The following is a 26,164-nucleotide window of genomic DNA, read 5'->3' as shown; positions in this document are numbered from 1 at the left end:
CGATCATTACCATTTATTCCCCCCGCGCCAGTGCTGCAGGACTCCGGGAGCGAGCGAGAGAAAAGAGAGACCGGAGCCATCAGCCCCCAGATCTGCTTAAACAAATCACCGCCCCTTGCAGGGAGGGAGAGGGAGAGAGAGAGGAGGGGGGAAACCAGACCAAAAGACAAAATAAAAGACAGAGAAAGGAAAATCCAGCGGGGAGCAAAAGGCAGCCCCCAGACGCACCCTTTGCGAGAGTGCGCTCCCCGCGGGGAGGGGGGTGGTGTGCCTGTGTGTGTCTGCCTGTGTGTGTGAGTGTGCGAGCATCGCTCCCGTGCCCGTTAGGAGGAGGGGGTGTTTCTCCCCCGCCTCCCCCTGCCCTCCCTCGGCGCGGCCCAGCGCGGGGCGGCGCGGCGGGGGGAGCGGGCGGCCGCAGCCCCGCAGCCCGCCGGAGCTCCGGCACCAGCGCGGCCCGCTCCGGAGCGCAGCGAGCCGGGATAAAGGGAACAGCTTCCTCGCCGCCAAAACAGCCCTTTTCTCCTCGCGGGGTTTTTGCTCTTTCTTTTATTTTTTTTTTTTTTTTAAAAAAACCAACAACTCCTCGCCGGGAAAAGCAAAACCGAAAACGCTCCCCCTCCCTCACCTCGCCCTCCCCCCGCCCTTCAAAAGGCCCCCAAACAACCAACAACAAAAAGAAAGAAAAAAAAAAAGCCCCCCTCCAAAAAAAAAAGAAGAAAAAGAAAAGAAAAAGCGAGAGAGTCAAAGACAAGCTCCATCGATTTCAAATCCAGGATTTTATCCAGTGCATTGATTTTTTGCTTCGGTTTTTTTCCTCTTCCCCCCTTTTTCCCCCCCTTCTCCTTTCTCCCCCTCCCCCCCCCTCCCCCTTCCCACACCCCTTTTCCTTTTCATTTTATTTTGGATCCTGCTAAAATTAGCCGGGACTGTTCTGGGTGCTGTGTGTTAATTTGATTTACTCCGGGAATCCGACTTCCAAGACGCCATTTTTTCTCGCTCTATCTGGCTCTATTTATCTATCTAGCTATCATTTATCTATCGAGCTGTCTGTCTGTCCGTCCATCTCCCTCTCCCCGGGTGCCTTCCCTCCTCCCGCCCTCCCTCCCTCTCCGCTCTGCGTGTGCTGCGCGGCCGTGCGCTCTCCTAATCTGACAGATGAACACCGCCATGGGTTTGCCGCAACACAAGCAAAAGCACCTTTGGGGGCTGTGGCGAGGGATTGAAACCGGGATCTAAAAGGAGAAGAGACAAGAAAGGGGGAAGTCCGAGGGAGAAGGAGGAAGAAAGAAGAAGAGGAGGAAGCTGCTAAGAAGCCCCCGCTTGCCGTTTTGGGGATATGGGTTAGTAAAGGGGGGGGGGGCGGGGAAGCAACAAAAAAAACCCCGCAACCCTGAGACATCGAGGAAAGGTCTGTCTTGATGATCCGGATTGCAGGAGGGTCTTACCCCTCTCTCTTTTCCCTCCCACCCCCCCCTTTTTTCCCCTCCGCATGCAAAAGTTAATGTCGTCTCCTTTTTTTCGTGTTGTGACTTTGCAATGGCGCGAAAAAGCCTTTTTTTTTTTTTTTTTTGGAAGGGGGGTATTTCTCTGCTGTGCAATGCATGCGAGTCCTCTCCCCCTCCGACCCCTTCCCTCTCCATGCTTTGTGGTTTGTGACTGGGTGGTGGTGGTGGTGTATGTGTGTGGCTGGGGGGGGGGGGGGGCGGGTACGACCGAGCTGCTGGAAAGGGGATGCAATTTTTTGAGGAGTTTTCATAATGTATTTACCTCCTTTACCCCCCCTCCCTCCCCCTTTGGTATCCTATATATGTTTCTCTGACGGTGCCGGGGGCTGGGGGCAGCGATGTGTGTGCGTGTAGAGGGGGGGGAGACACTCCCCCCCCCGCTTCGTAAATTGCAGGTTAAGTGGAGCTAGAGAGCAACGTTGTAACCTTATGGGGATCTGCGTGTGTGAGTATGAGTGTGTCTGTGAGTGCGCGGGGTCCGCAGCGGTGCTCGGCGCTGGGGGGGCGGGGGAGCCCGGCTGTCCCGAGGGTCCGGGGGGGTCCGGGGGGTCCGGCTGTCCCGGGGCGGCCGCCGCGGCCCCGCGCTCCTTTTGACATTGAAAAGGACACGCAGCCCCCCAAAGCGGCAATTTGAGGGACTAAAAAGGGAAGGGGGGGCTATGGGGGGAGAAAGAGGGGGAGTAATTAGCAATGCGGCGCCCCCCCCCCCCCGGCCCCCCTGCTCGGTGGAGGCGTGTTGATAATGGTTATTAATAAGCCGGTGATTGTCGCCCCCGGGACCCCGGTGGCCCCTCTGCCCCCCACCCCCTGGTAGAAGTTCAGCTTTGGGCGGTTCTTATATCGCTGATATTATTGCGGAGGGGCGTTGGGGGTGTTGTTTAGTTTTGGTTTGCGGGTTTTTTTGGGGGGTGGTTTCTTTTTTTTTTGGTTTTTTTTTTGGGGGGGGGGGGCGCAAAACGCAGCTTGCAGCCGCGGGCGGCTATTGTCAACTCCAACCCTGGCGCGAGGCTCCCTGCCCACCTCCGGGCACGGGCGCTCACACTCACACTCACACTCACACTCACACTCACTCCTTCCTCGCCGGCTGGGCACTGGGAAATCGGGTCCCTCCAGCGAGGCGACGGGGGACGACGACACACGGATCCCCCTCCCGCCCTTGTTTGCCGGTGTGTGAGTGTGAGTGCGTGCATCACACCGGGCACCGGCGGTCCCCTGCGCTGCCCGCCCCTGCCTGTGTGTGTGTGTCTAAAAAGGCAGTTGAGAAAAGGATTTCCGATTCGTTTCCGCTTCAAATTAAACAGCACTGATAATCTCGGGCCTGACGCCTGGTGCTAAAAGGCCACTTCACCACCGGGGAGCGGTCGCCTACGGGGACACACACCCACCCACCAGGGGGGACACCCCCTCCCCCTCCGTGCGCCCCCCACCCCATCCCCGGGAGGGTTTGCAGGGGGAGGTGCAAGGAGCTTCCCTGCAGGGGAAGAGGATGTGGGGGGTGTGCATGGGGAGGATGCTGGACCACACCCTCCATGCCCCCCCCCGCCCCGGGCTTGGGGCTGTGGGCCGGCGGCTGCCGTGAGCAGGGCCAGCCGGCACTGGGAGGGGTCCGCTCCGAGCGAACGGGGAGGATACGGGCGGGTGGCAAAGGGGAGCAGCGGGCAGTGCTGCTCCCCCCGCAAGCAGAGGTGTTTCATTAGGCGTGGGTCCGAGGTGGTCGAACGGGGCGGGGGGGACGACACCCGCCGTGCTGCCTCCTATGTCCATCTGTCACAGAGCAAAGGATGTGCGAGGCCAGCAAAGCGCTGAGCCTGCTAGTCCTCTGCTGTCAGGGAAAGTAATGGGAGCCTCTGCATATTGACAGGAGAATTTCAGGGGGAAAGGACTGCTGGCAAATCCAATCCCCTGCTGAATATGATGGACCCAAATGGGAACAATTATTGATCCCACAGCCCCTGCAGTTAGGACTTCCCTTGGCTCAGGCTACAGGAGTGATATCATCAGCCGGCTATAGTTAGCCAGCGATAGTGCGGACCTGAGGAAACAAGTGTCTAGGACCTTCTTTTTTTATCATAGACAGGAGAAAAAATGCCTATCAGGGAAAAATGTGCAAGCGGCTGCTTCACGCACACCTTTCTGCGCTTCCTTGGTCTGTGCTGGGATTACTCCCCTCATTTGGCAGCTCCTTCCACTCCAAAGAGAACCTTTTTTCACCTTCGTTTAGTTTTTGAGCTGAAAGGAGACACACACACCCCTCTCCAAATAATGAAGTTGTACTTTAGTCTCTGCTTTTAGCTCAGAAGGGTTATGTAAAAGCAGGGAGGAGGGGAAGCAGGAACGCTCAGTGAATGGAGAATTCTCTTCCATCTCTTACTTTTTTTTTTTTTTAACTTCTCAGGCTCAAACTTTTAATAGAAACCAGAAATCTATTGAGAAGTAACTGAGCCAAGAAAACCTCTGTTTTCTCTGCAACTAGGAATGGGGAATAAATATTTTTTTGCTGATGTTATTTCAAGTTGTTTGAGCTCTTTGATTCCTGCCAAAAAGCCCAGCATAGATTATTAACACATTCTCATTTTAGGAGGATGCACTCTCCAAAATGTAATAAAATGGTGTGTTAGGTTTGTGCAGAGCCATAAACTATGCTAGTTGTTGGCAAACAAAAGAAACAGTGGCCATGATTTATTATTAATAATAATCATAACTGAACTATTTAGCTTGACAGGTTATTTACTGTTTCTCTACTGAGGTTGATCAGTATCATTTCCAATAATGTACTTTGATTAAGTTGGGAACTGTTCTTTTTTTAACAACTGCTATTGCCATGTGCTTAATCAACTCAAGGAGATAAATGCTTGAAAAGGTCCAACCATCGGGTTTTTTGGCTTCAGATGCTGCCTAACCTCCTCTTCTGCTCTGTTTCAACCCATCTTTTGAGCTCCTTTTCCCCAGCATGTACATCTCTTAGGTGCAGAGTGCCAGCTCATCAACAGGACTCTTGTTTTCCGTTACAAGATTTGGCTAATCCCAGTTTCAGTAACTTTTTTTGCCCTCTCAGTAGGGCTCAATTGCTCACACATAATCTTTCCCTTCTGTTTTCTTTCCCCTTTGGAAAACACCCTCCAGGACTGAAAAACTCTTGCCTTGTGCTTTGAGACTTGCAATTACACAGCAATTTTGACTCTTGACCCAACTAGTAGCAAGAAAGGCTATTGTCTAATGAACCACATAAAAACAGTTCTGGGATCCAACAGATTGCTGTGATGGAAATGAAAGCTGTCCCAGTGAATTGATGACTGATTTGTTTAACCATATGCCTAGGCATTTTTTCTTGCTCCCCGTTAACTACCCATCTCTGGAGTATCTGTTATCTGTGAGTCTGCGATGATGTTGAAAGACAGCATTAATAACTGCCAAAATGTGCTACATGATGCATGGCCTGCAGTAAGGCCAACTGAACAGGATTTAAGCCATGTTCAGAAAATCCAGCATGTCTTTTTTGCCTGCCTTAACATGTAGGCACACAGGGTTTTGAGTGTGGAAGGGCTGCGACTAAGCATGCATTTGATGATGAGACAAGAGCAGCAAATCTGTGCCTACAAAAAAAAAAGATGGTCAGATGAAATCCACGGCAAGATCTAGCCTTGCTGCTGGGAAGTCCAGGCACTCTTAGGGCAGCAGCAATCCAAGGTTCAGAGCTAGTCCAAAGCCTAGCTGGAAAGGCCAGAGTCTGTGGGAGAACTTTAGTGGAGAAGGTTCCCAGTGTTTTGCTGCCGGACTTGTGGTTTCTATCGGGACTGGTTTTGCTGCTATTATAGGTTCTGTTCTTGTTACATTCTCTTTCCAACTTGTTAAAAAAAAAAAAAAGTTTCCTTTCCAGTTATTACTGTTGAGGAAATAAAATGAGTCATCCTTTTAGGAAATTGTCATCTTGATTAAAGATGGGCTTTAAAAGCCCTCAACTCCAGGTTTTAGCCTGGGGGGTACTGTCAGATCTGAAAACCATTTCCAAACTTTCGAGGTTAGGACTGCTTTGCCTTCTGATAAGGGCGTGAAATCAGGTTTCAAGCCTGTGTTAGCACAGTTGCTTCTGAGGTGCACTCCAAGCTTTAGAGACAGCTTCTTTCTCCTTTTCCCAACATAAAGGCTTCACTTGACGTGGCTTCAGAAGTTCACTGAGTCTTTGGACCTACTTAGAGATCTGCTGGATGCAGCGAACAAGTGCGGCTCCCCAACAGGCACCTGGATTCTGCATTCACGTTTAGCTGGTCGTAGAAAGAGCAAAGCAAGGGGGCTAAATAGGTGGAGCAAACCATAAAAGAAGGCAAAATAATTTCCTAACTTGAATAAAAGCAGTCAGAGAGTAATGCAGCTTGTCTTTCAGAGCTGAGGAAATGTGTGAAGGAAGCAGGGAATGGTAATGTCTGTTTATCAGCTCTTGAGAGGGAGCAGAGTTAGGGGCTATTTTGCCCCTTTGGAGTTGGATTTACTTTGCAGCACAGATCGTCCAAACACAATGATGAGCTTTTATCCAAGCGGTGGGGCAGTTGGATATGAAAAGCAATCTTCTGACATTATTTCATTTAGGCTTTTGTTGTCTTTTATGAACCGGAAAATACTGAAGAGTTCTCAGGTCAGTCACTTCTGTCTCCAAAAGGCCACATTGAAGCTCTGGACCTCAAACACTGAGGACTGGGAGAGTTTGATCTGGGCTTGATTATGATCTTTATGGCTCTAGTCTACTTCCAAGTCTAGCTGGGGATCTTTGCGAGCTTCTGTGTCTCTATGATATTTGCTGGGCTGGCTGTCCTCCAAACACCATGTGCCATTGCTGGTGTGTGACGATGACCTTTTGACTTTGGATATGAAGGGGAAAGTGATGGGGCTAAAGCATGGGTGACAAAGCAGGAAAGGCAGCCAGAGAAGTGCTCTGGGCATACGGTCACTGGTGCTGCTCACAGATCCCAGGGTCAGGTTTACTCTTACTTATGAGTGGGGATAGTGGTGGGGCTCATATACATGTCCATCCAGCACAGGGCTCTTGCAGGGAAAAAAGTAGTTGTACAGATAATAAAGATGAGCCTGAGTTGCTTTCTCTATGTAGGGCTGGTGAGTCTGATGCATTTTTTTGAAAGCAAGCTCAATGTGTGGAAAAGCCATGCAGGAGGACACCAATTTCCATGCAAATGCGAGGTCAGAAGGTGGTGTCAAGGCTCTGACCTGCCCTGGTGAATATCAGAGCACAGCGTGGCCCAAGGCTTGGTGCTGCAGCACATGGTATATTGGGATGCAAATGCCTGGCAGAGTGGGGTGCTGGGATGGTGGCTAAATGCTGTTGTGGGTTGACTTACCTAGCTCCTCACTGCCTCTGAAGGAGTGGATTTCTGCTTCCATAAGGGTTGGTCTGCAGTCCTGGGCAGTTAAGGGCTCTATGAATGTGGCAGAGATGAGAGCAAAGTTTCCTCTACTGTAGCACGGTATCTCCAGTAATAGTGCTTGGGAAAGCTGTTCAGAAGAATGTGTGGTAGGCAAGTGTGGGGTAACCCAGGACTCAAATACCTCAAAATTAGAGATGGGTTAAAGATCAGATGCCTGAGGTTTTATGTTACTTTGAAATTTTTGTTAGCCTTAACCTTTAAAACTGAGATATATGTATGCAATGAATCATTCTGTTCCTGTCCTGGTATTTTAGCAGATGAAGAAGTTGGTATTAAGACGGAAGGGAGAAAATGATGATACGCAAACCAGAGGTCAAGCTGCAAGGTGTTACAGGCATGTCTTTCCTCCATATGAATCCACATATCCTGAATATCCTACTGATGTGATTTCTAAGGCTTGGACACCGGCCTAACTTCCCTGTGTGTTTCCAGACCCAGTGGATTCTGGAGCAATGCTGTGATCCATGCCTACCTCTCCTTGAGTCTTGATACATTTTTGGCTTTGGAGAATGCAATGGGGTTTCCACCGAAACTTCTCCAAAATCCTATTAGTTTGCTAGACAAGGAAATCCTTCCTGTATTTTTTTCTTTTTCTTTCTTTCTTTCTTTCTTTCTTTCTTTTTTTTTTTTTTTTCCCTAAAGCCTTCCTATGGAGGAGCTCTATAGCAGGGATTCAACAGAATTCTGCACAGGGGAATAATTCTCTGCTGAACTCTTCAGTTCTTTTTCAGAAGGGATCAGAGACATGAAGCTTAACTGGGGGAGTTTAGTAAGTGTTCAAACGGGATTGTATAGATGTAAAGTATTATAGCAGGCATCTGAGAAAAGTGTTATTATACATGCCCATTGTTCCCGCAGTTGAAAAACAGTTTAAAATATTAACCCATATATTCACATCCTTGTAACTTCCATAAACCTCCACCTAATGGGCTGAAAAATGTCATGCTTTCTGTTGCTGGATGACAATTTTCTTCCCGAAAGGCTGAGTAAATTCTCTCCAACTGTCAGTTGTTCCTTTTTTTTTTTCTTTTTTTTTCTTCTCAAATTTATTCAGAAAAAAGTGAGAGTGGAGGAAGAAGAGGAAACAGTTTTCCCTTTTGAATTATCCTAACCACATACTTTTAAACTGGGCAGCAGTCTAACCTGCTGGACTTTGAGCTGATAAATGGATATAAACATAGGGCTTGTTGAAAGCCTCTGTCTGCTTTTGGGGTGTGAGTGGGACAAAAAAATATGGAGGTCATGGTTTCTGATGCCATGACAAATTCAAAGTGTCACTGTAGGCATCCTAAAGTTGATGGAGATCTTTCAGTCTTAAAGAGAGAGGCACTGTCCCTACAAATCCTGCTGGATAAGTGTCATAAATAACATTTGCTATAGGTGCTGGTTAAATTAGATCCCAGTTCTGTGTCATAGGAAGTAGTTACAGAAACATAAGTCCTGCTTTTATCAGAGTTGAAGACACATCTGCTCTTAAAACATGCTGCTTTTTAAGGGTGGCTTTCAGGCCAGAACATTTTCTTCAGGATTAGCTCAGTGAACAGACCTCCCAGGGCCCTTAAGGAAAACCTCTGAAAAAAATAGTGTGAGCAATAATTAAAATAACAATAAGCTGCAGCATGGCCCTAGGTAGGAACTAGGACTCTATTCAAACTTGCATCCATCTCCAGCTGGGGAGTGCTGGTATGGATGCCTCAGTTCAGGGGTCTCTTGACCCATCGGAGCCCACAGACCAAACTTTGCTTGGTTGGGACCTAAGTGAAGTGCTCAGACTAGGAAAGAGAGACCCATATGTCTCATCATATGGAGAGAGGGGGCACCCATGACTGACTGGACCTTGGTTTCCCCCAAATTCTGACCCCATCCCAACCTTTAACATCCTCCTGAAGTCAGTGGAGTTAAAAGGGAATAACAACCCAAAGCCCTGGTCCTGCTGGAATAGGGATGTGAGTTGTGAATGTGGTGCTCCCGATCCTATGTGCCACCTGGGAGGGAGTCTGATGTGTGCAATGCTGCACAAAGAGCTCAGTGAAGTAGTTGAACTGGAGAGGCCGTTGGGGTGTGCAGGTACTCAGCAGACTCTTATCTCCCATCTGACTCAACTTCTCCCAGAACTTCTGTAACCGATTCCTCTTCATCCTCATTAGAGGCAAAGCTCCTCCTTTCCTTTGCCCAGAGCATCTGCCGGTTATCTTGCCTTTATTCCTGCCCTCTGGCCTTCCCACCAGCATGCTCCTGACTAACATTTATACCTCTTGACATCACTGTTCCTGCACCATGGGCTGCTCTTTGCCATACGTGTCTCCAGCCGTGTCCACTTGTGTCCTGTGCTGCTTTTGCCTGCTGCCTTTTCTTCTGCAGTCCATGAGGCTTTAAGGGCATTTCTTGTCTTGCCTGACCCGGACAACCTCTCTTCCCTCAAAGCTGAGAGAGTGATACCTTCTGCAAGGCAAAGTCTCAACACTGTTCTCTAAATACCCCAAATTGTTGCTCTTCTTCTTGCATGCCCATTATATGCCCTGTTTTCCCACAGTCCTTGATGCTGGGAATGCTTGGGATGTTACACAGCACTGAAAAAGACACCGCTGCTTACTCAGCATGGAAGTACACAGGGCAAGCCTGCATGGACAAAATCCAACCTTTCTTATTCCTAGCCTCATCTGAAGTGTGCAGAATTGAGTAACATGGGATGTGCTGTTTGTACAGCCTCTAGACTGGGCACAGGATAGATCCTGGACCGAAGCCTTTTTGGTCCTCCTTGTGCCATCACTTATGGCTCTGAGGTATGGATGCAGAGCCAAGACCTGCTTCATTCCCTATCAGATGTTCAGATGTGTTGTTTTATTTTATTTATTTCTTTGCTTTTCCTGAAGGGAGGGAAAGCTGGTATATTTGGCACTTGTGCAAGCAAATATGAAATAATGGAGGAGGGAAAATAAAAGGAAGAAGAAGTCCTGTGGCAGCAGCAGTAAATAAAAACAAACCTCTCGCTAATGATTTCCGTAGAGAAATCATTTCCCACACATTTCAGGGTCCTTATCAGAGGGAAATGTTTGATCAGAGGGAGAAGAAGAGATTATTGCCCCACCGTGATGGTGTTTGGAGGAGGCTACTGTATCTGACGGCAACTCTCCAAAAGCAGTCAATCTAGGAAAGTTTGGTGACACAGATGATGGAATTGTGCAGGGGTTTGCTTTCTGTGGCTGAGCTCTGTGCCAACAACCTTTCCTTAAATACCCATAAACCTTTCCATTTGTAGCCTGGAGTGGCTGCCTCCAGGATGGTATGGTTGGCAAGAGCTGCCTAGAATGGAGTAAGCATTTGCGGTCCCCTTCTCATGGACGTTGACACTTTCCCCCCAGGAGATTTATGGCTGGAGTTAGTGGAATAAGTTTTATCCTTGTAGTGGCACACACTGCTGCACCCAGCATTGTGCTCGGGGTATTCTGTTGGATCATCTCAGGAATCACCTTTGATTAAACATCCCACCAAGAGCGATGATGCTTTGCCTGGGAGCTCAGCAACCTGGTGTTGACCTTACACAGGCAAATCTCCTGGCTTGGCTTTTTGTGTTGTAAAGAGCACAGCTGGCATCTCATCCTGCTTTCTAGCATCCCGGAGGACTAATCTTCACAAAGGCGATGGGTAAAAATGACATGCCAACTCCTGATGTCATTAGGATCAAACACTATTCCTTGATTCCGAGGTGTAAATCCAGTGAACCGAGACCAGCTTTAGAGCAGTCCTGCAGCGGTGTTGGCCTCGGAGGGCACAAGCGAGGGGAAGCTGGTCCTTTAGAGACCAGAAATGAGCATGAGGAGGTGTTTATAGGTCTGATGACCGTACCTGCTTCCCCAACACCTAGATACAGCTTTAGGTTGTGAGCGAGCAGATTTATAAAACCTTGGCACTGTTCTCAGGCAGGAGCTTGTAAAAGTCCTTGGGCAGCCTGATGGGCATCTCTCCTCCTACTGCAGATGGGTGCTTTGCTACGCTGGCTGTTGCCACAGCTGTACCTTGGGCAGTATTGCTTTTATGGGCCTTGTGATTTATGGCCATGTCAGTTGTTTAATCCTCCCTTCAGCGCTGTATGATAGTTAGTTACTTGCATAGAAAGGTGACTATCTGATCTAATTATGGAGTCTCAAACCTAATTATGGAGTCAAATATGATTCCATAATCTACTCTTAATGTCTCTATGTTGAGAAGACAGATACACATGTGTGTAATGTGCACACTTACATGCCTCCATAATTACGGATATACTTGGGCTCTCATTTATTTCTGTCTTTTTATCTTGGGGGGGGGGAGGGATGCTTGCAGCCTCACCTGGCTGTGAGAGATCTTTGGTTTATCTGGTCTTTTCCCCTCTAGTGTGGCTTTTCCTGGCTTCCTTTGCACAGCGAGACAGAGCCATCAGTCAGTGTTACTCAGTCACGGTGCTGGAGGTGCAGAGGGCTGGTAGCACTTGGACTCAGGGAAATCTGATGGAAACAAGTGAAAATTACATTTCTGCTGTTGTTCTGGTAACTGCCATTAATCCTTGCTCCTTGTTTTCATCTGGATAGACCACACCTGGGAGAGCTTGCATCCTTTCCTTGGAGAAATTCCTCACATAACCCATGCAAAATCAGAGACAGAGGAGGAAGGACTGGAACAAAAGCAGTGTTGGAGGCAGGGGGACAATGGGGAGAGGAATCACCTTTCCTCTTCTAATTCACCCTATTAATGAATCACATGCCTTAGTTATTTTTATAGGTAATCTGTGGATTACAGGCATTCACATATGGTTGTTCCACTCACAATTATTCTTAGCAGCTGAGGATCTCATACTGTATCTGTGGTATACTCATATCTATTTTATGTGTGTCTATATCTAGGTATATCTTATAGATGAGAATTTTAGCAGTGTGTTTAAAATTGTCATGCAGTAGAGAGACTGATTTGTCCAGCACTGGAGATAGAGGCCAAATAATATATCCCAGAAGCACAGAATGGCTGGGGTTAGAAGGACCTCCAGAGATCATCCAGTGGCAGGATCACCTAGGGAAGGATGCTCAGGGTTGTGCCTGGTTGGGATTTGGATATCATCAGACCATCTCCAATTCTTTATTAAGAGATGATGTTCATTTTGTTTTGCTTGAAAGAGAAGTCCTTCTGCCTTGTTTCTGTCCTGATTGACACAAGGCGGGTGAAAGGGAGAGGGTGTTTCCTATGGGATCTATAGTGTGGATGGAAAGATAGCTGTCACAGTCATTTTTCCACCTCCCTGCCAAGGCTGGGCTATTCTTTCAGAGTACCATGGCCATAGGAAGTAACTAAGGCTGTGGTCTGAAGATGCGATAAATTTAGCTCCAGGGCTCCGAGAGGGAGATTAAATACGCTATTGGTGCATGATACTGATCCAGTATAAACTCATTCTCCTGGTTCAAATTTGTTCAAAAAAAATTTGAAGTGACTTAATTTTATCCCAGCAGACTTTGTATTGCATCATACTATGTCACTTGTCGGCACCACACTGGCTTTATGGCTCATAAACTTTACTCATCTGCTGGAACTGCCTTTTAAGTTGGCATGAAGAAAGGCTTAACCCTCATCTTGGGTGCTCTGGTCCATCCAACTGAAGCCTGATCAGATGCCTGTCCCTGATCTGCATCAAACTTGTGCTGCTGGTGATCTGGCAGTGCTCAGACCACAACCACAACCACGCTTGAAATTCTTAGGTTTTTTTGCAAATAATGAAGAAATAGGTTGGGCTTTTTTTTAATCTTTTTTTTTTTCTTTTTGTATTCCTAATGTGGGTTAACTGAGTTCAAGTGCAGCTTGCTGCATGCCAGGCTGTTGGGTTTTTGTGTCCCATGATGGATTCTGAAGTTTCACTGACACTTCTCATAAAAGCAGGTTTCTGACCTGGGGTGTAATGTGGTGTAATGTCCATTGGCCTGTGCCCCAGAGGCAGCTGCATTTCAGCAGTGGCTTGTATAATCAAGGAAGCAACCCAGGAGTCTTTGGAGTGAAAGGTGATATCTCATCATTAAATGTTGCTGTACAGTCTCCAGTGCTTTGTGGTGAATGGTTTGAAAAAGATGAAGTGTAAAGAGGCTTCCAGGATTTCTGATATTTTGAAGAGATTGGAGATTTAACTATGTCACATGAAAGAATGTGAGATCCAAAGGCAACATGATAGAGGTGGGGTTCAAGAAGATGTGGGCTCCACTGTGAAGTTCACTGTCACACTCTCAGACTCGTGCCTCAGTTTCCCCTTACTTGATGGCGTTCAATAGATATTTTTTTTCTCTTTTTCATCTTAAGGCATTTTGGACTCTGGGTAAAACAAAAGCAGTCTCAGTAGCTACAGCCATGGTTGGGAGTAGTGTACTATAGGATTTGGGCAGCATCTTTTAATACTGCTCCGAGCTCTCTGCTGTTGCTCCTGGTGCTTGAGCAAATCAGGAGCAGCACAAATGCTAGGCAGCCGAACCTGGCTTGCTTGCACTTGTCTCATCATCTGCTTGTTACTAATGTGGTTGCCCCTGCGCTTAGGGCGAAAACCATGCCAAGTATTATGCCCACTTCCATTTCCTGGAGAATCCTAAATAGGTGGATTTCTCCCCCTTACCGTGGGCTCACATGTCTGTTTTTGTCCTCAGCAAGTTTTCAGTTTAATCACTTTATAGCCCTGGCATCTGAATACTTGCAAGCATGAGTAGTTGCCTGAGGCAGGAGAAGGGAGCATACTCAGAACCCTTAATGGGTTCTGTATACATACATCTAGTATGACCCAAAGGAAGGTCTTGTCCTTCAGGCCTTTGCCTCCAGAAGTGTGTTTGAGGTGCCCAGCAGAGCTGATAAGAAACACCAGAGCATCCATAGCAAGGCTGAGCACACAGGCATTTGATTATTTCTCAGTACTTATCAGAGGAAGTGTGAATCTCTCTCTAACTAAGAGCTAATGCCAACTTCTGTGAAATTTGTTGTCATTCATCTGTGAATTATCCTCAAATTTAACTTGACTGCAGGAAGCTTACTAGTGATAACACTTTCCTCTGGGAGCTTAATTTGGATGGTAAAACACCTCTGTAGTGGCTTATTGAACAGATCTTGATGCTGGTGAGCTTCGAGGCCTGGAAGGGCAGTTTGGGTGAGCACTTAAAAGTCTAGACAGCCCCCATCTCTTGGGGGTTTAAAATAGAGCTATAGGTCTCCTGGAAAATTTGTTTCCTCCCTAGATTTCCAGAGATGCATATTGCCAGCTAAGGCAGAAGAGCTGCTGGAGGAAAAAACCAAGTCTCGATCACTGTCCCTCCAGCGCTTCTGCTCCTGGCTGTCTGGAGAGGGGAGATGAGGAGGTTTCCAAAAGAGGTTACACGTTCAGAAGCCTCAAGTGAGGTTTCCTAATTACTCAAAGCACAGGTAGCTTGCCCGAACAAAAAAGACAAGTATAATGTCCCTGCACCCAAGTCATCTAACTATTAACCCTGGAGGAGAGTGAGGAGATACCTAAAACAATGACCCAGTTAATTCTGCCTGGTGTTTGAGCAGCAGGGGGGTTTGTTGCTACCTTCGGGTCTGGTGATATCACCATCTGCAGGCTCTCAGCAGAACAGGAGGCCAATAGTTTTAAGTGGGATTTTAAGGTGGATTTAGCATGAACTCACCTGACACTGGTGTAATGCAATGACTTTATTCATCTGTTGTTTGTTTCTACTGACACGGAGGCACACAGCCAAGTGGGGATGAGTGTTTGAGCATCATGACCCAAGAGCTTGGGTCCAAGACCAGCAATCAGCCTTTGGAGCAGAAACCTGGCTTTTTATTCATCCTCCATAAAACATTACCCGATGCCTCAAAACCTGAAAGACCCTTCCCAGATCGGAGCCATGAGTTTTATTCATTCAACTATTTTTTCGTTCATTTATCCCATTCAATGCAAGGGTCTCAAACGGTTGGTTCATTGTGCTGGTGGCTGCGGTCCCTTCCCCGCGCCCTTGGTGGCTGCAGACTCAGCCTGCTGAGCTAGATTGGTGTCTGCCAGAAGCCTTCTCTTTTTTTACCAGCAGCGAGAGAGGTTAAAAGCCTGTGGGCGGAGGCCAGCACAGAGTGCCCATTGTACATGCGTGCATACCAGAGCAGTAACTCCCTGGAATGCTGCAACGCTGAGCTTTTACCACCTTGTGTTTGTGTTGCAGCCCTGGAGTGTGTGTACATTGCGTCCCTCTCCTAGGAGATTAACAATGAGAAATGGCAAACAAATAGGACGGGCTTTTTTTTTTTTTTTTCATTATTTTTTATTTTTATTGGATCGGTTGGAAGAGGAAGGTAATCCTGACTCACATCACCTCCATAGGCACAAAGGAGAGGCAAGGTGCAAGGTTGGTCAATTAGGCAGAGCAGCTCCCTTGCAACTGGGTGGCTTTAACGTACTAATTTTGTTAGTAATTAATGACTACCACATAGTAAACACTTGGGTTCAAAACTATGTAAGGGCATTAACTAACCCACCTAGCAATGGGTTTGAGTGAGGTAAGTGTGATCCTTGTTTCATGGGTGGTGGAATGGAGAGGTTTGCTGATCAGAGGGTGAGTCAAGGCAGGGGTGCAGGAGACCTTGGGTTTGTTAGTTCTTCAGCATCACCTTAAATGAGACCAGTGGCAGCAGCTCTGGGGATTGAGTCTCCTCCCTATTGCCAAAAGATGTGCTACTTAAGTATAAATGTTTTTATGGTGTACCTCTATCTGCTATGAGCTACTGAAGCCACCACCTCTTAGGCCAGATGGCAGTTCAGGCTCCATGAGAGTGCTGCTTTTTTTTTCTTTTTTTTCTTTTTTCCTTCCCTGCTTGGGCTGTCAGCTTGTGCTATTTATGGGAACTTTATTTGAATTTGTGTTTGCTGGGGTCTGGGTGGAGGTCACCCAAATGATTTCATGGAGCTCTAGGATGCTTAGGACTCTCCATTAGTCATATGTGTCAGGGTCAGACAAGTGACCCATGGCCATACTCCAGTGGAAATGTGGCTATATAACTAGTAAAAGGTGTTTGTTATTACTTCTCTTTGAATTTTAAGCTCATGTAACGTATTTTTAAAAAGCAGAAAGAAGCCAGGGGTACAAGGATGTGATCTTTCTTGGTGACCTGTGCTTTAGAGTAGTTACACTGATAATGCTGTTATGATTTGGTGACAGGTAGCAAGATCATTTTTGTTTCTCCTTTATAGTTTATTGCTGCTAAGAATGACCTGGGAAATCCCAGGCTGTGCTCAGATCTTGCAGTTGGTCGAGGGGTGGGGTTTGGCAGGGTAGCAGAGCTAATCTAGCAGGGAGCTACTGCTGAAAGAGTAGGTCTGCACCCTTGCACCTACTTCTGGCAATGTCGTCTTGTTTCCTTTTCTGTATGCCAAAAGTGATACTCCTCTGACCCCCAGAGAGCTGATTTTGCTAAAGTAGCAGAAAATATCTTTGTTTCTCTCTGAGATACCCTTCTGCTAATTTTGTAGCCTAAACTGGCTTACCATGGTGGGAGGGGGGGAGCAGTAGCTATATGGGGGATTTTAGGGAGGGCATATGAAAGCACCTCAATGCCTTTAAAAATGCCCTGTGTGTAATTTTTTTTAACCAAATGTATGACCCAATGACATAGAAAGGCTAAGACAAATGCCATATATCTTTTGCTTCAGTTGAACATTCACAGTTTTTCCTGTTAACTTTGGCCAAGACTTTGTAAGGTCCTGAATACAAGTGCTTCCATCTCAAAGAGTTCGCTCTGAAATGTTTTAAAGAAAGTTGACGCCTGAAAGGATGAGAGCACAGGCTTTGCTTCAGTCAACCCAAGCCTTTGCTACAGAGGAATGGTACCCAAGGGCATGTGGAACTCTGGAAAGCACCGAGTTCGGCTTTCCTCCATTGCCCTCAATACTTGGGTTCCTGATATGCCCTGCAAGAGACCCAGGTGGATCCTCCTGCATTTCCAGCATGCCAGGGAGCATCTTGGGCTGCAGACAGTGTGTGCCTGGCCCAGTGTGTGATGAATAATTAATCTGAAGCAGAGTTCCATCGTGTCCCCTCTGAATAGCTGGTAGCTGAGGGCATCTCTCTCTCACCTGGGAAGTGGGGAAATAAGGAGTTTGAAACTCCTCTGCCTGACTCACAGGGCAACACCATGTTTTCTGTGCTCTGATCACTGGGTTATTGTTTAACCTGAGGCAAGTGTCTGCCTCTATTTTTTCTTTCCCTCTAAACCCCCCTGTGACAGCAAGCACTTTGAAATATCGAGGAGGTTCATGAGTATGGAGAACTGGTTGCCCCCTCGCTTATTTCCCAAGTCCAGAGTTGATGGTGTTTGCATTTATATGCCAATTTTGGGTGGGTTTTTTTGTTTACTTATATATCCATTTTCATCAATTTAGCAATGCATGAGGTTATCGTTCCTTGCTTAGCAATCCCAGATCCAGCCCTCAGAAATACTGGCCAGCCTTGGTTCCCATTTTCCTATAAGGAAGGGACTTGAGATGCTGGAGGGGAAGCCCAAGGGTGCCCTGTTTCAGCTATCTCCACACTTGCATTTGATATGTGTGTGCATGCTAACTTCCTTTTTTTCTTCTTTCTTCTGACAGTGGCAGATTTGGTCTCTTCTGAGCTCCTTGCAGCTTCTGGGCAATTGGGACATTGAATTTGGCGGAAAGTTACCATTCATTCCCTGGGATTGTACCTACCTTTGCTCTCCTCATCCCCTCCCGCACTCCCCTTCCCTCTGATAAAACTCCAGGGCACTGTGGTATTGCTATGGAGTCCAGGGAGACTTTGGGCAGCTCCCGGCAAAGGGGGGGTGAGGCAGACTTTCTGCCAGCTGCCGTCACCTCCGCGAAGCCTCCGCCTGCCTCCATCTGCACTGGGGACACGATGCTGCCTGCGGCGGGCTCAGGGAAAGGGATCCCAGTGAGTGGTGAGAGGCTGGAGCCTGAGGAAGAGGATGAGCTGGGTTCTGGGAGAGACGTGGATTCCACTTCCAACGCAGACAGCGAGAAATGGGTGGCAGGAGATGGCCTGGAGGAGCAGGAATTTTCCATCAAGGAGGCTAACTTCACGGAGGGGAGTTTAAAACTAAAGATCCAGACCACCAAGAGAGCTAAGAAGCCCCCAAAGAGCTTGGAGAACTATATTTGCCCTCCTGAGATCAAAATCACCATCAAGCAGTCTGGGGAGCAGAAGCTTTCCAGAGCTGGGAAAAATAGCAAAGCAGCTAAAGAGGAGGACAGATCACACTCCAGAAAGAAGGTAAGTCCTGTTCTTTCCTGTATTTCCATTTTCTCCTGAAAGCAGAGGGAGAGGGTAGGATTAAACCTACTCAAACGGTTTGTGCCCAAGACGTAACCTTTGCAAGGTTTGCAAAGCCTGGCTTGGCTGCGGTGGAGCTAATACAGAGTGGTACCATCCTGCACTGCCATGTACACTGTGGGGATGGTCCTGAACTGTCCTTCAGATGAACCAATTTGGAAGGGATCAAAAGTTCAGCCGGACCTCTTCTATTTTTGTGTGTAATTGAGATTTTAAGATTAATCATTACATGAGCAATAAATGAAGGAGCCCACTTCTAAACTGCATTGTGTCTGAGCGCTAATACTCGAGCCTTTTGGCAGTTAAAGCTTTCCACTACATTTTCAAAATACAGGTATGTGCATGGCAAACAATAAAATCCATTCCTGTATACTGGGAGAAGGGCTCCATTATTCTTGATTACAGCATTGTGCCTAGCAACTCTATAGTTATGCTTCAGAAAATACTTCCATTATAAGTCTTATTTTCTTCCAGATGCATATAATTGTCTTGAAATATCATTCTGGAGATAAATTTTTGGTACTTTAAGTTTCAGTAAAAATTGATCTTATTTTTTCATTTAGTCAAGGAGAAGAAGAGGGAGGGGAAAAGAAAGAAAATCCTTTCTTTGTATGAGCTGTTTTCATGAGCACTCTTGTTTTGCTGTTGGCTTGATTTTTTTTTTTTCCCAGTAATGTCTCCTATACTTAGTCTTAAAAGAAATTTAGTGTGTTTTAAGCAGCACTGGTCAGGGGAGGGACACCTGGTGACTACTCCTGTTATTTTGGGTGTAGTGGCTTTTTCTGTCCTAGGCGTTGGACAAAGGAGCTTTGGTCAGGTTAAGACTTTATCACAGTACAAATACTTCACTTCTGCCTCTTTAGTAATACATGGGCATCATGATGAGTTCAAACAGAAACTCAGATTTGATGAAAGACTCATGAGTATCTCAAACCTGGACAAATTCATCTGGGATGTAGGTGTCCACTGGTTAGAGCTTGTGGCATGGCTTGGCTTTCCTGCCTATGCAGCTTGGATCCCTCACTGTGTGGAAGGTCCCTGCTTCTCCCATACCTTATACACTTGATGGATGCTCAAAGGGCTACTTGAAACCTTGAGGAGGCTAATTGCCAAAAGGCAGAGTCCAGGGTGATTAACACTGCTCACTCTGAGAGTACTTCTCTTAGAAGCTGAACTTGGAAAAAGAAAACAAACCAAAATCAAGGGGATGTTTTTCTTAGAATCCTGCTAAATGGCACACTCCACGTGCATGAAAAAAATAGCTCTTCTTGGCACAGCAGAGGCTTGGCCCTATAATACACTGAGAAGAGATTTTTCCCACCTATTGAGAGGGATGGGCTGTCTTAGCACCCAGCAATGTCTTATTTCCACTTCCCTTTCCTCCCTGAATGCTTGCAGAGGTCTCAAGGGAACTAGTGGTTGTGTGAGACCATGCTCAGTGACAGCAAAGGTGTCACAAGCAACCTCTCTGTGGCCCTGCAGGGAGAAAAGAAGACTTGCAAACCACTGTCTGCTGTGCACGGATCGTGGAGAATATGACTGCTTAGAAATCAGAGCTTTCATTTCTATTTATCACCCCCTCGGGTATGGAAGGCATGTTTGTTCCTTCACATGGCCATCCAAAAAGGTTAAATAAATAAAGCTAACTATAAGGAAACTAGGTGCAAAAAAAGTATAACCCTGAAAACAACAAAAAAAGGCACCTTGTGTAGTGTGGTTATGCTCAGGGTGAGACTTTAATTGCAGAAAGATAAGGAGTTTGAAGGAAGTAGAACGTGGCCCAAATGCGGTTGCATCCAGCTTGCACTTGTGCTGTGAGGTCTGAGCTGGCTGGTGCTGTGTTCACACCCCATGCACAGGCTGCAAGCGCTTTGGGACAGCACTGGCCTAATCTGGCCATTAAAACAAAACAAAAAAAGAAAAAGAAAAGCAACCCAGCAGGTGGATGCTCTGAGCAGATGGGGAGAGGGCTGCTGCACTGGCACATCCATTAGCATAACATCCAAGGGCTGTGCGCAGCAGCTGCTGAGCCAGGGCTGGGGCAGAGAAGTCCCCAGCAGGGATCTGGAAGACTCCAGGGGTTTGATGCCTGGAGACCTGCAGCCTGCATCCCCAGGATGGTAAATAACCTGCATCCCTGCAGCCGAAGGGATTTTGCACGTGACTGCTTCTGAGCTTGTGGGTTGCAGGATCAGGCCCTGGCTGTGAACATCTTGTATCAATGGGTGATGAAAGGCACTGCAGGAGAGGGACGTTGGAAATTGGTGGGAGAAGGGTTCCAGTGCTGGCAGCATGATTGCTTTCATGGCCGGTGAATGTGCCTCATGGCACTTCAAGAGATTTTTTTGGGGGGGAAGATAGGAGGAAACAGCAAGTTGAAACTTGAAAGGAGCTGAAGCTCTCAGATGCACCTGTGGGTTTCCCTAGGAAAGAGGAGCATGCAGGTACCTTCTGCATGTACTTGCAGAGCCATTGAGAGCTGTGTTAGTAGTTTAAAAGAAAATATGCAGTTGTCAAATTTAAATGATTCTGGCGGTTTTGATATTTCAGAGTTAAGCTGTTTGATAGTCTGTTGCTTTAATCAGCCCAAACTCCAGAAAAGCAGCTACCGGCAGTAGGAGCAGGGAACAATGCATTTAAACCAGCGGGGCCATTCTTCAGTTGGCATCACTCCACTGTCCTTCGTGGATTTTTGCCAGGAGAGTTTAGCCCAATGTACGCATTTCCCTTGTGCATGGGAGCAGCATAATTCTTTGAGTTTACCACCTCACAGATGCAGGGCGTATATGCAGGCCCTACAGACCCGTATGTAAGGATGGAGAGCTCAGCACAACCTGAGCTGCAGTGCCATGCTTCTGTCTCTGGTGAGTGGGAGCCCCTCATGGAGTAGCACCTGAATTTATTTTTCCCCCTGAGGAGGAGCAAACTCTATCAGGACTTGTAAAATCACTTAAGTTTGTTGCATAATAATTTTAGCTCCATCTCCAGTAGTCCCCAGTGCTTTGAAATACCACTTCAGCATTCTTGCAGGAGTTTCAATACACACAGCACAGAGGGCAAGTAATGAAAATGGAAGCAATTTAAGTAACAGCATGTCATTACACAAAGGACTGGTAATGCCAGCAATGTAGAAAGGGGCTGTGAACTGGTGATATAGCATTTATTCAGTGGCCACTTAGGAAGCAAGAAGATATGTCTTTTTCTAAGCCTTCCATGGCTCTGCTAATTAGGCAATAGGGGCTAGTGCCCGACTTCTAAAGCTGTGGTCCAGGGAGCAGCGGTGATTAGGAGGGGGCTCTGCGGAGAGCCACGCTGCTCATGTGCCCAGACCTGGGTTTGTTGCCTTTGATTCCAGCTGCTATGCTATATTAAAAGATGTAAACATACAAGAAATACTTTCCTCATGTTGCTTTTCCATGTGAGCTATTGCCCCAGGGATATGATATAATGTTGAAGGGGAGGGAAGGCAATCCAGGAGAGGATCTTGCTGGGTGCGGTTGCTGATGCCCGGAGTGGGAAGGGAGGCAGGGGGTGAGAGAGCATCAGCACTGGGAACCTCTGCTCTGCTGGCTTGTGTGCTTGGCTGCAACCCAACAACTTTTGGGGTTCCTTTAAGTTGTGGCCATGCCAAGTAATTTCATGGCAGCTTCCTCTTCTTGAAAATAAGAGTGAAGGTAGTTTCCTAACCCCTTTCCCAGAGCTGCTCGGAAGGTGAATTGCAGCTTGGGCTGTCCATGCAGCCACTTCTGTGGTAATTGGAAAGTGCACAAATGTTCTGTAAGCGTTTGCTCTTATTTCAACCCTTCGGTGCCTGGGGATGGAGTGGGCTGAACCCTTGCTGCTTCCAAACCTGCCAATGGCTCCATTTTATTTAGTCTGATTGAAGAGGGAGGGAAGAAAAAAGCCAGGAGCCCAAAGGATGTCCTGCTGGAATACTGGCTAGCCCTGCAGCCACTGCTCACCCACCTACGGCAGAGTTGCTCAAGTCCAGTGTCCTCAGCATCACTAAAGAAAGGTGCCTTTCCCTTTGGATAAGGAAACATGCTGTCAGTCTGGAAGGGCACTGAAAGTGTGGTACCACATGCAACGAAGTAATCAATCGGCATTCCTTGCCTGTCATATACCATTTAGCAAGCCCCAGATGAACAGTATTTCCCTGCTTTTGTTTTATTTATTTTCTTTTTTTTAACCCTCCCTGCTTTTGCTGCTCTGTCTATTTTCTTGTGTCTGCAAACAGTTCATTTTCCGCCCCCTTCTTTCTTCAAGCACAGCCTGACAAAGTTTCTTTGGAGCTTCCATCATATGCATAATGTCCTGCTTTGGAGGATGTAAACTCATTTTTTTTTTTTAATTATTGTTGCACTGGGTTTTTTTGAGAGCTTGGGATGGGTGAATGTGTTTTATTGCTGAGAGATAAGTAGCAGCAAGTCAATTGGAAGTAAAACTTCCTTGTGTGCAGTCAGAGGAAACTCTATCCTTGGATTTTCTTGCAACAATTTTTTTTTTTCCCTTTGTGTTCCTGTAGGTATTTGCTGTTTATCTGCAGGAAGCGGTTCTAGCACTTTTTCCCCTGAAATTGAATTCAGTCTTTCTTTCCCCTGCCCCTCCCCAACTTTCTCTTGTGGTTCTCCTTTCCTTGAGGACTCCCTCATTTGCATGTTTTCCCCTTTGCACCCCTCCTTCCTCCAGAATATCATGAACGTTTCCCCCGCCTCCTTCCCCCTTCTTTGCATCGCTGACTGCATATTGCACTTTCCCTTCAGGTTCTCATGTGCATCCACAGCTCTTGCTGGGTTACCGCTGTGCCGGACTCCTCTCCCCAGTGATTTGTGTGCATGATCATCCAATTGCTCATAGTGCATGCTTATTCCTCTTTGCTAAGGGCATCCCCGTGTGAGATGTCCTCTGAGTCAGCTCTTCCTCTTGTGATCCCAAATGTGGCTCGGGGAGTTTACAGAAGTGCTTGCTCCCTGTGCTGTGTGTGGCTTAGCAAGAAAGTGGCACTTGCTCATTTGTGGTGGTACTTGCTTGAAGTGGCAGGTTTTAATTTACAGCTTCTTTTTCTTTACTTATTCCCCCCCCCCCCCCCCCCCCCCCCAAAGGATGGAGCCTCCATAGCCCCTTCTGCCTGGACCTGTTTCTGTGCTGGTTTGCCACTCTTGCTTAGCAAAGCCTTGAGGCTGCTCTAAATGATGCTAGTGGCAGGTACCTGAAGCTAATGTCAGCAGGGTAGATCTCAGCCTCTGCCCAGGTTGTGGCAGAGTGGTGAAGCCCCAGAAGTACCAGCACAGTGGGGAAATCTTCTCCTAGTTGCATTTAAGGTGCAACTGTTTTTTGAGCAGCTGAGAGACCAGTTCAGAGCTGTTCTAACAGGCACAAGGCTCCTGGCATTTTTACAGTCTCTCTACACAAACTGGGTGCAAAGCTACACAAGCTCGGCTCTTTGATATTCATCCCGGGTTTCTTTTTGGCTAGCTTTTATTTCTACAGCATTGTTGAAGGTATAAATGAAACAGCTGCAGTTTGGTGCCCTCCCACCACAACTACCTCAGGCTCCCCCCAAAATGAGAGCAGGAAGGAATTTATTTGTAAAAACCTCAGAGCTGAAGAAACCAGTTTGCTGTGAGCTGAGAACTGCTCAGGCCCAGCTTCATCTTGGTCCTTGAAGGCACCTGAGGTGCCCAGATGGGGAGCTGAGTCCTCTTGGGCCCCCATGTAGTCACCTGGAGGAGTCTGGTCCCTCCTGAAAGTGGTTCAATCTTTGCTGCAAAGAGCAGGAAGGGCTCTTACCCTTCCTTCTTCTCCAACGCCTGCTGGAGCAGTGTCTGCCTTGCATTGCATCATGGATATCTTGCAACAGGCATAAGGCAGAGTTTCTTTTCCAGCTCAGTGCTCTGCCTGAGCCAGCTGATGCCCATCCCTCCATCCCTCACTGTCTGCTCCCAAAGAGCTGTGACTATTTTTTTTTCTTCTTTTTTTTTTCTTTTTTCTTTTTTTTCTTCATGTAGTTAAGAATTCCTTAAAGAAGCAAATGTCTGGCAGTGAAGGGCTGGGCTGGGGAAATCTAAGCAGGTTTTTACTGCTTATTGCGGAGTGCCAAATGAGGAAGACTTGCTGTATTTGATTAGCTGCCATATGACCAGGGCTTGTGGAGGCCGTCTGTGTCGAGGACAGGTTTTATTTTGCAGCAGTCACTCCCACGGCTGAGTTTCGATGGCCCTCTGTGACATTTCCTTGTTTGCTTGTGCTATGCCTCTTTTTAAACCATGACAAAATGTCCCCAGCGCTGGTTTGGAGCTGAGGAGATGCTTCAGGGAAGCAACTGGACCAGTGCAGGGAAGCTGGGGGGTCCAGCTGGAGGTCCTGATGTCCCCACTGCTGGACCCCAGGAGGGGACAGATGCTGCTCCTGGCAGCCTCATAAAGGCTTGACCAAGTCAGTGCACGCTGATTGTGTTTTGAAAGCACTGTGGCCTCCAGGCTAACAGAGATGTGCTGCAGACATGGTGTGCTGGCATGTGTACCCAGAGCTGCAAACCTCTACCGGCTGTATCTTCATTTGCAGAGGTTTTGGGATGCACAGGGGTGTCAGTCCTACATGCACATGCTCACGTTGCTCCAGCATCAACTTTTGCATACAGTGCTCCCTCTCCTCTCCTTCCAGGAGTGCCTGACCACAGATACCTTCTGATTCACCTCCAGCTTTTTCATCTTCAATTCCTTTTTCACACACACACTCACACCCAGCTAGCTCCCTCAGGTCAGGTCTAATTCTTCACGTTTCATTCCCAGGCAGGCTTCTCACTGCCTACATTTCCCTGCATAGCCAGTGGGGCTGCATGATGGACTCATCTTGAGCTCATTTGAATGGAAAGAGGAGCTTCATCTGGTGCCCTCAGTTTGCCTTTTTAATTTTGTTTTCTTTTTCTAAGAACACTGAAACTTGTGAAAGTTGGTTTCTGACCGCTTTCCTCTTATGTAGCTTCTCTAGTGTCTAATGGTGAGTGAACTTGCTGGCCAAGCCCTCTTTGGGAACCCCTCAGGGGTTCCTTCTTCTGGCCAGCAAACAATTTGAACAAAACTTCTTTGAATATTGTATCTCAAAGATTTCTGTTCTTACATCAAATTTGATGAAAATTCATCAAAATACTGCAAAAATATTGAGGAGAGGATCACTCAAGCAGGCAAGGGGTTTGTGTGCGCATTCACATACACACAAACACAAACAGCGTGATCACATTAGCCTTGTTTCCTTAGGAAACCAGTCTAAAAATATCCAGAATAAACATGCATTGTTTTGTTTTATTTTTTTAATGCTGAGACTTTTCCAGCTTTTGAACCTTAATATGATTCTATTTGATACGTGACCCTTGAGGATGAGTCCAGTTAGCTGAGTTTTCATAAGAATGTTATTTTCCATTGCTTGCCATGACCTCTAATGTGAATTAGACCAGTGGCTGTTGGCTTCTTCATTTCAGAATGTGAAATGCTCTTTCTACATCAGGATTACATTTGCACTCCAAGCTGCAGGTGATTGCTGTCAGGAGAGGGATTCTCAAGCCATGGTGCATGCACAAGTAGCAGGACACTGCTCCAAGCAGGATGGTCAGTCTGGAAATAACTCAACTTTTCCAGGGCAGTATCAAGCAAACCACCTTGTTATTATCTTCTTTTTTTTTTTTTTTTTTTTTCTGGAGCTGTGGACTAGCACTGAAAGGGACAGTGGAAGGGCTAAGGTGTCTTACTACAGAAATGAGGTTGCATATTTAAGATGTGGCTTAGACTGTGGCCACTGTGGAAGACAGCATTCCTCAAGGTGTGGACATGGTCATTCATGATGGATGGTCAACTGCAGCTGTGTTTGCAGAGCTAAGTGTGTCTACCAGGCTTATTTT

General features: G+C 47.1%; 1 protein-coding gene across 5 annotated transcripts in view; it reads left to right on the top strand.

Moving 5' to 3' along the window:
* The first annotated feature begins 868 nt into the window (after nucleotides 1-868).
* The window catches only part of SETBP1 (SET binding protein 1), a 270,979-nt gene continuing 245,683 nt past the window's right edge, over nucleotides 869-26,164 (top strand). For 3 of the 5 annotated variants that reach the window (XM_056323282.1, XM_056323280.1, XM_056323278.1), the window contains exons 1-2: nucleotides 874-1,340; nucleotides 17,550-18,210. In XM_056323282.1, the coding sequence (XP_056179257.1) occupies nucleotides 17,719-18,210 (492 nt within the window). In that variant the 5' untranslated portion in view covers nucleotides 874-1,340; nucleotides 17,550-17,718. Of the gene's footprint in view, nucleotides 1,341-17,549; nucleotides 18,211-26,164 lie in introns of all 5 variants that reach the window. The other 2 variants (XM_056323283.1, XM_056323281.1) reach the window with 2 other exon arrangements.

The sequence above is a fragment of the Falco biarmicus genome, chromosome W (genome assembly GCF_023638135.1).
Source record: "Falco biarmicus isolate bFalBia1 chromosome W, bFalBia1.pri, whole genome shotgun sequence".
Classification (NCBI taxonomy): domain Eukaryota; kingdom Metazoa; phylum Chordata; class Aves; order Falconiformes; family Falconidae; genus Falco; species Falco biarmicus.
The sequence above is the reverse complement of the archived record's forward strand: the minus strand, read 5'-3'. Positions and strand labels throughout refer to the sequence as shown.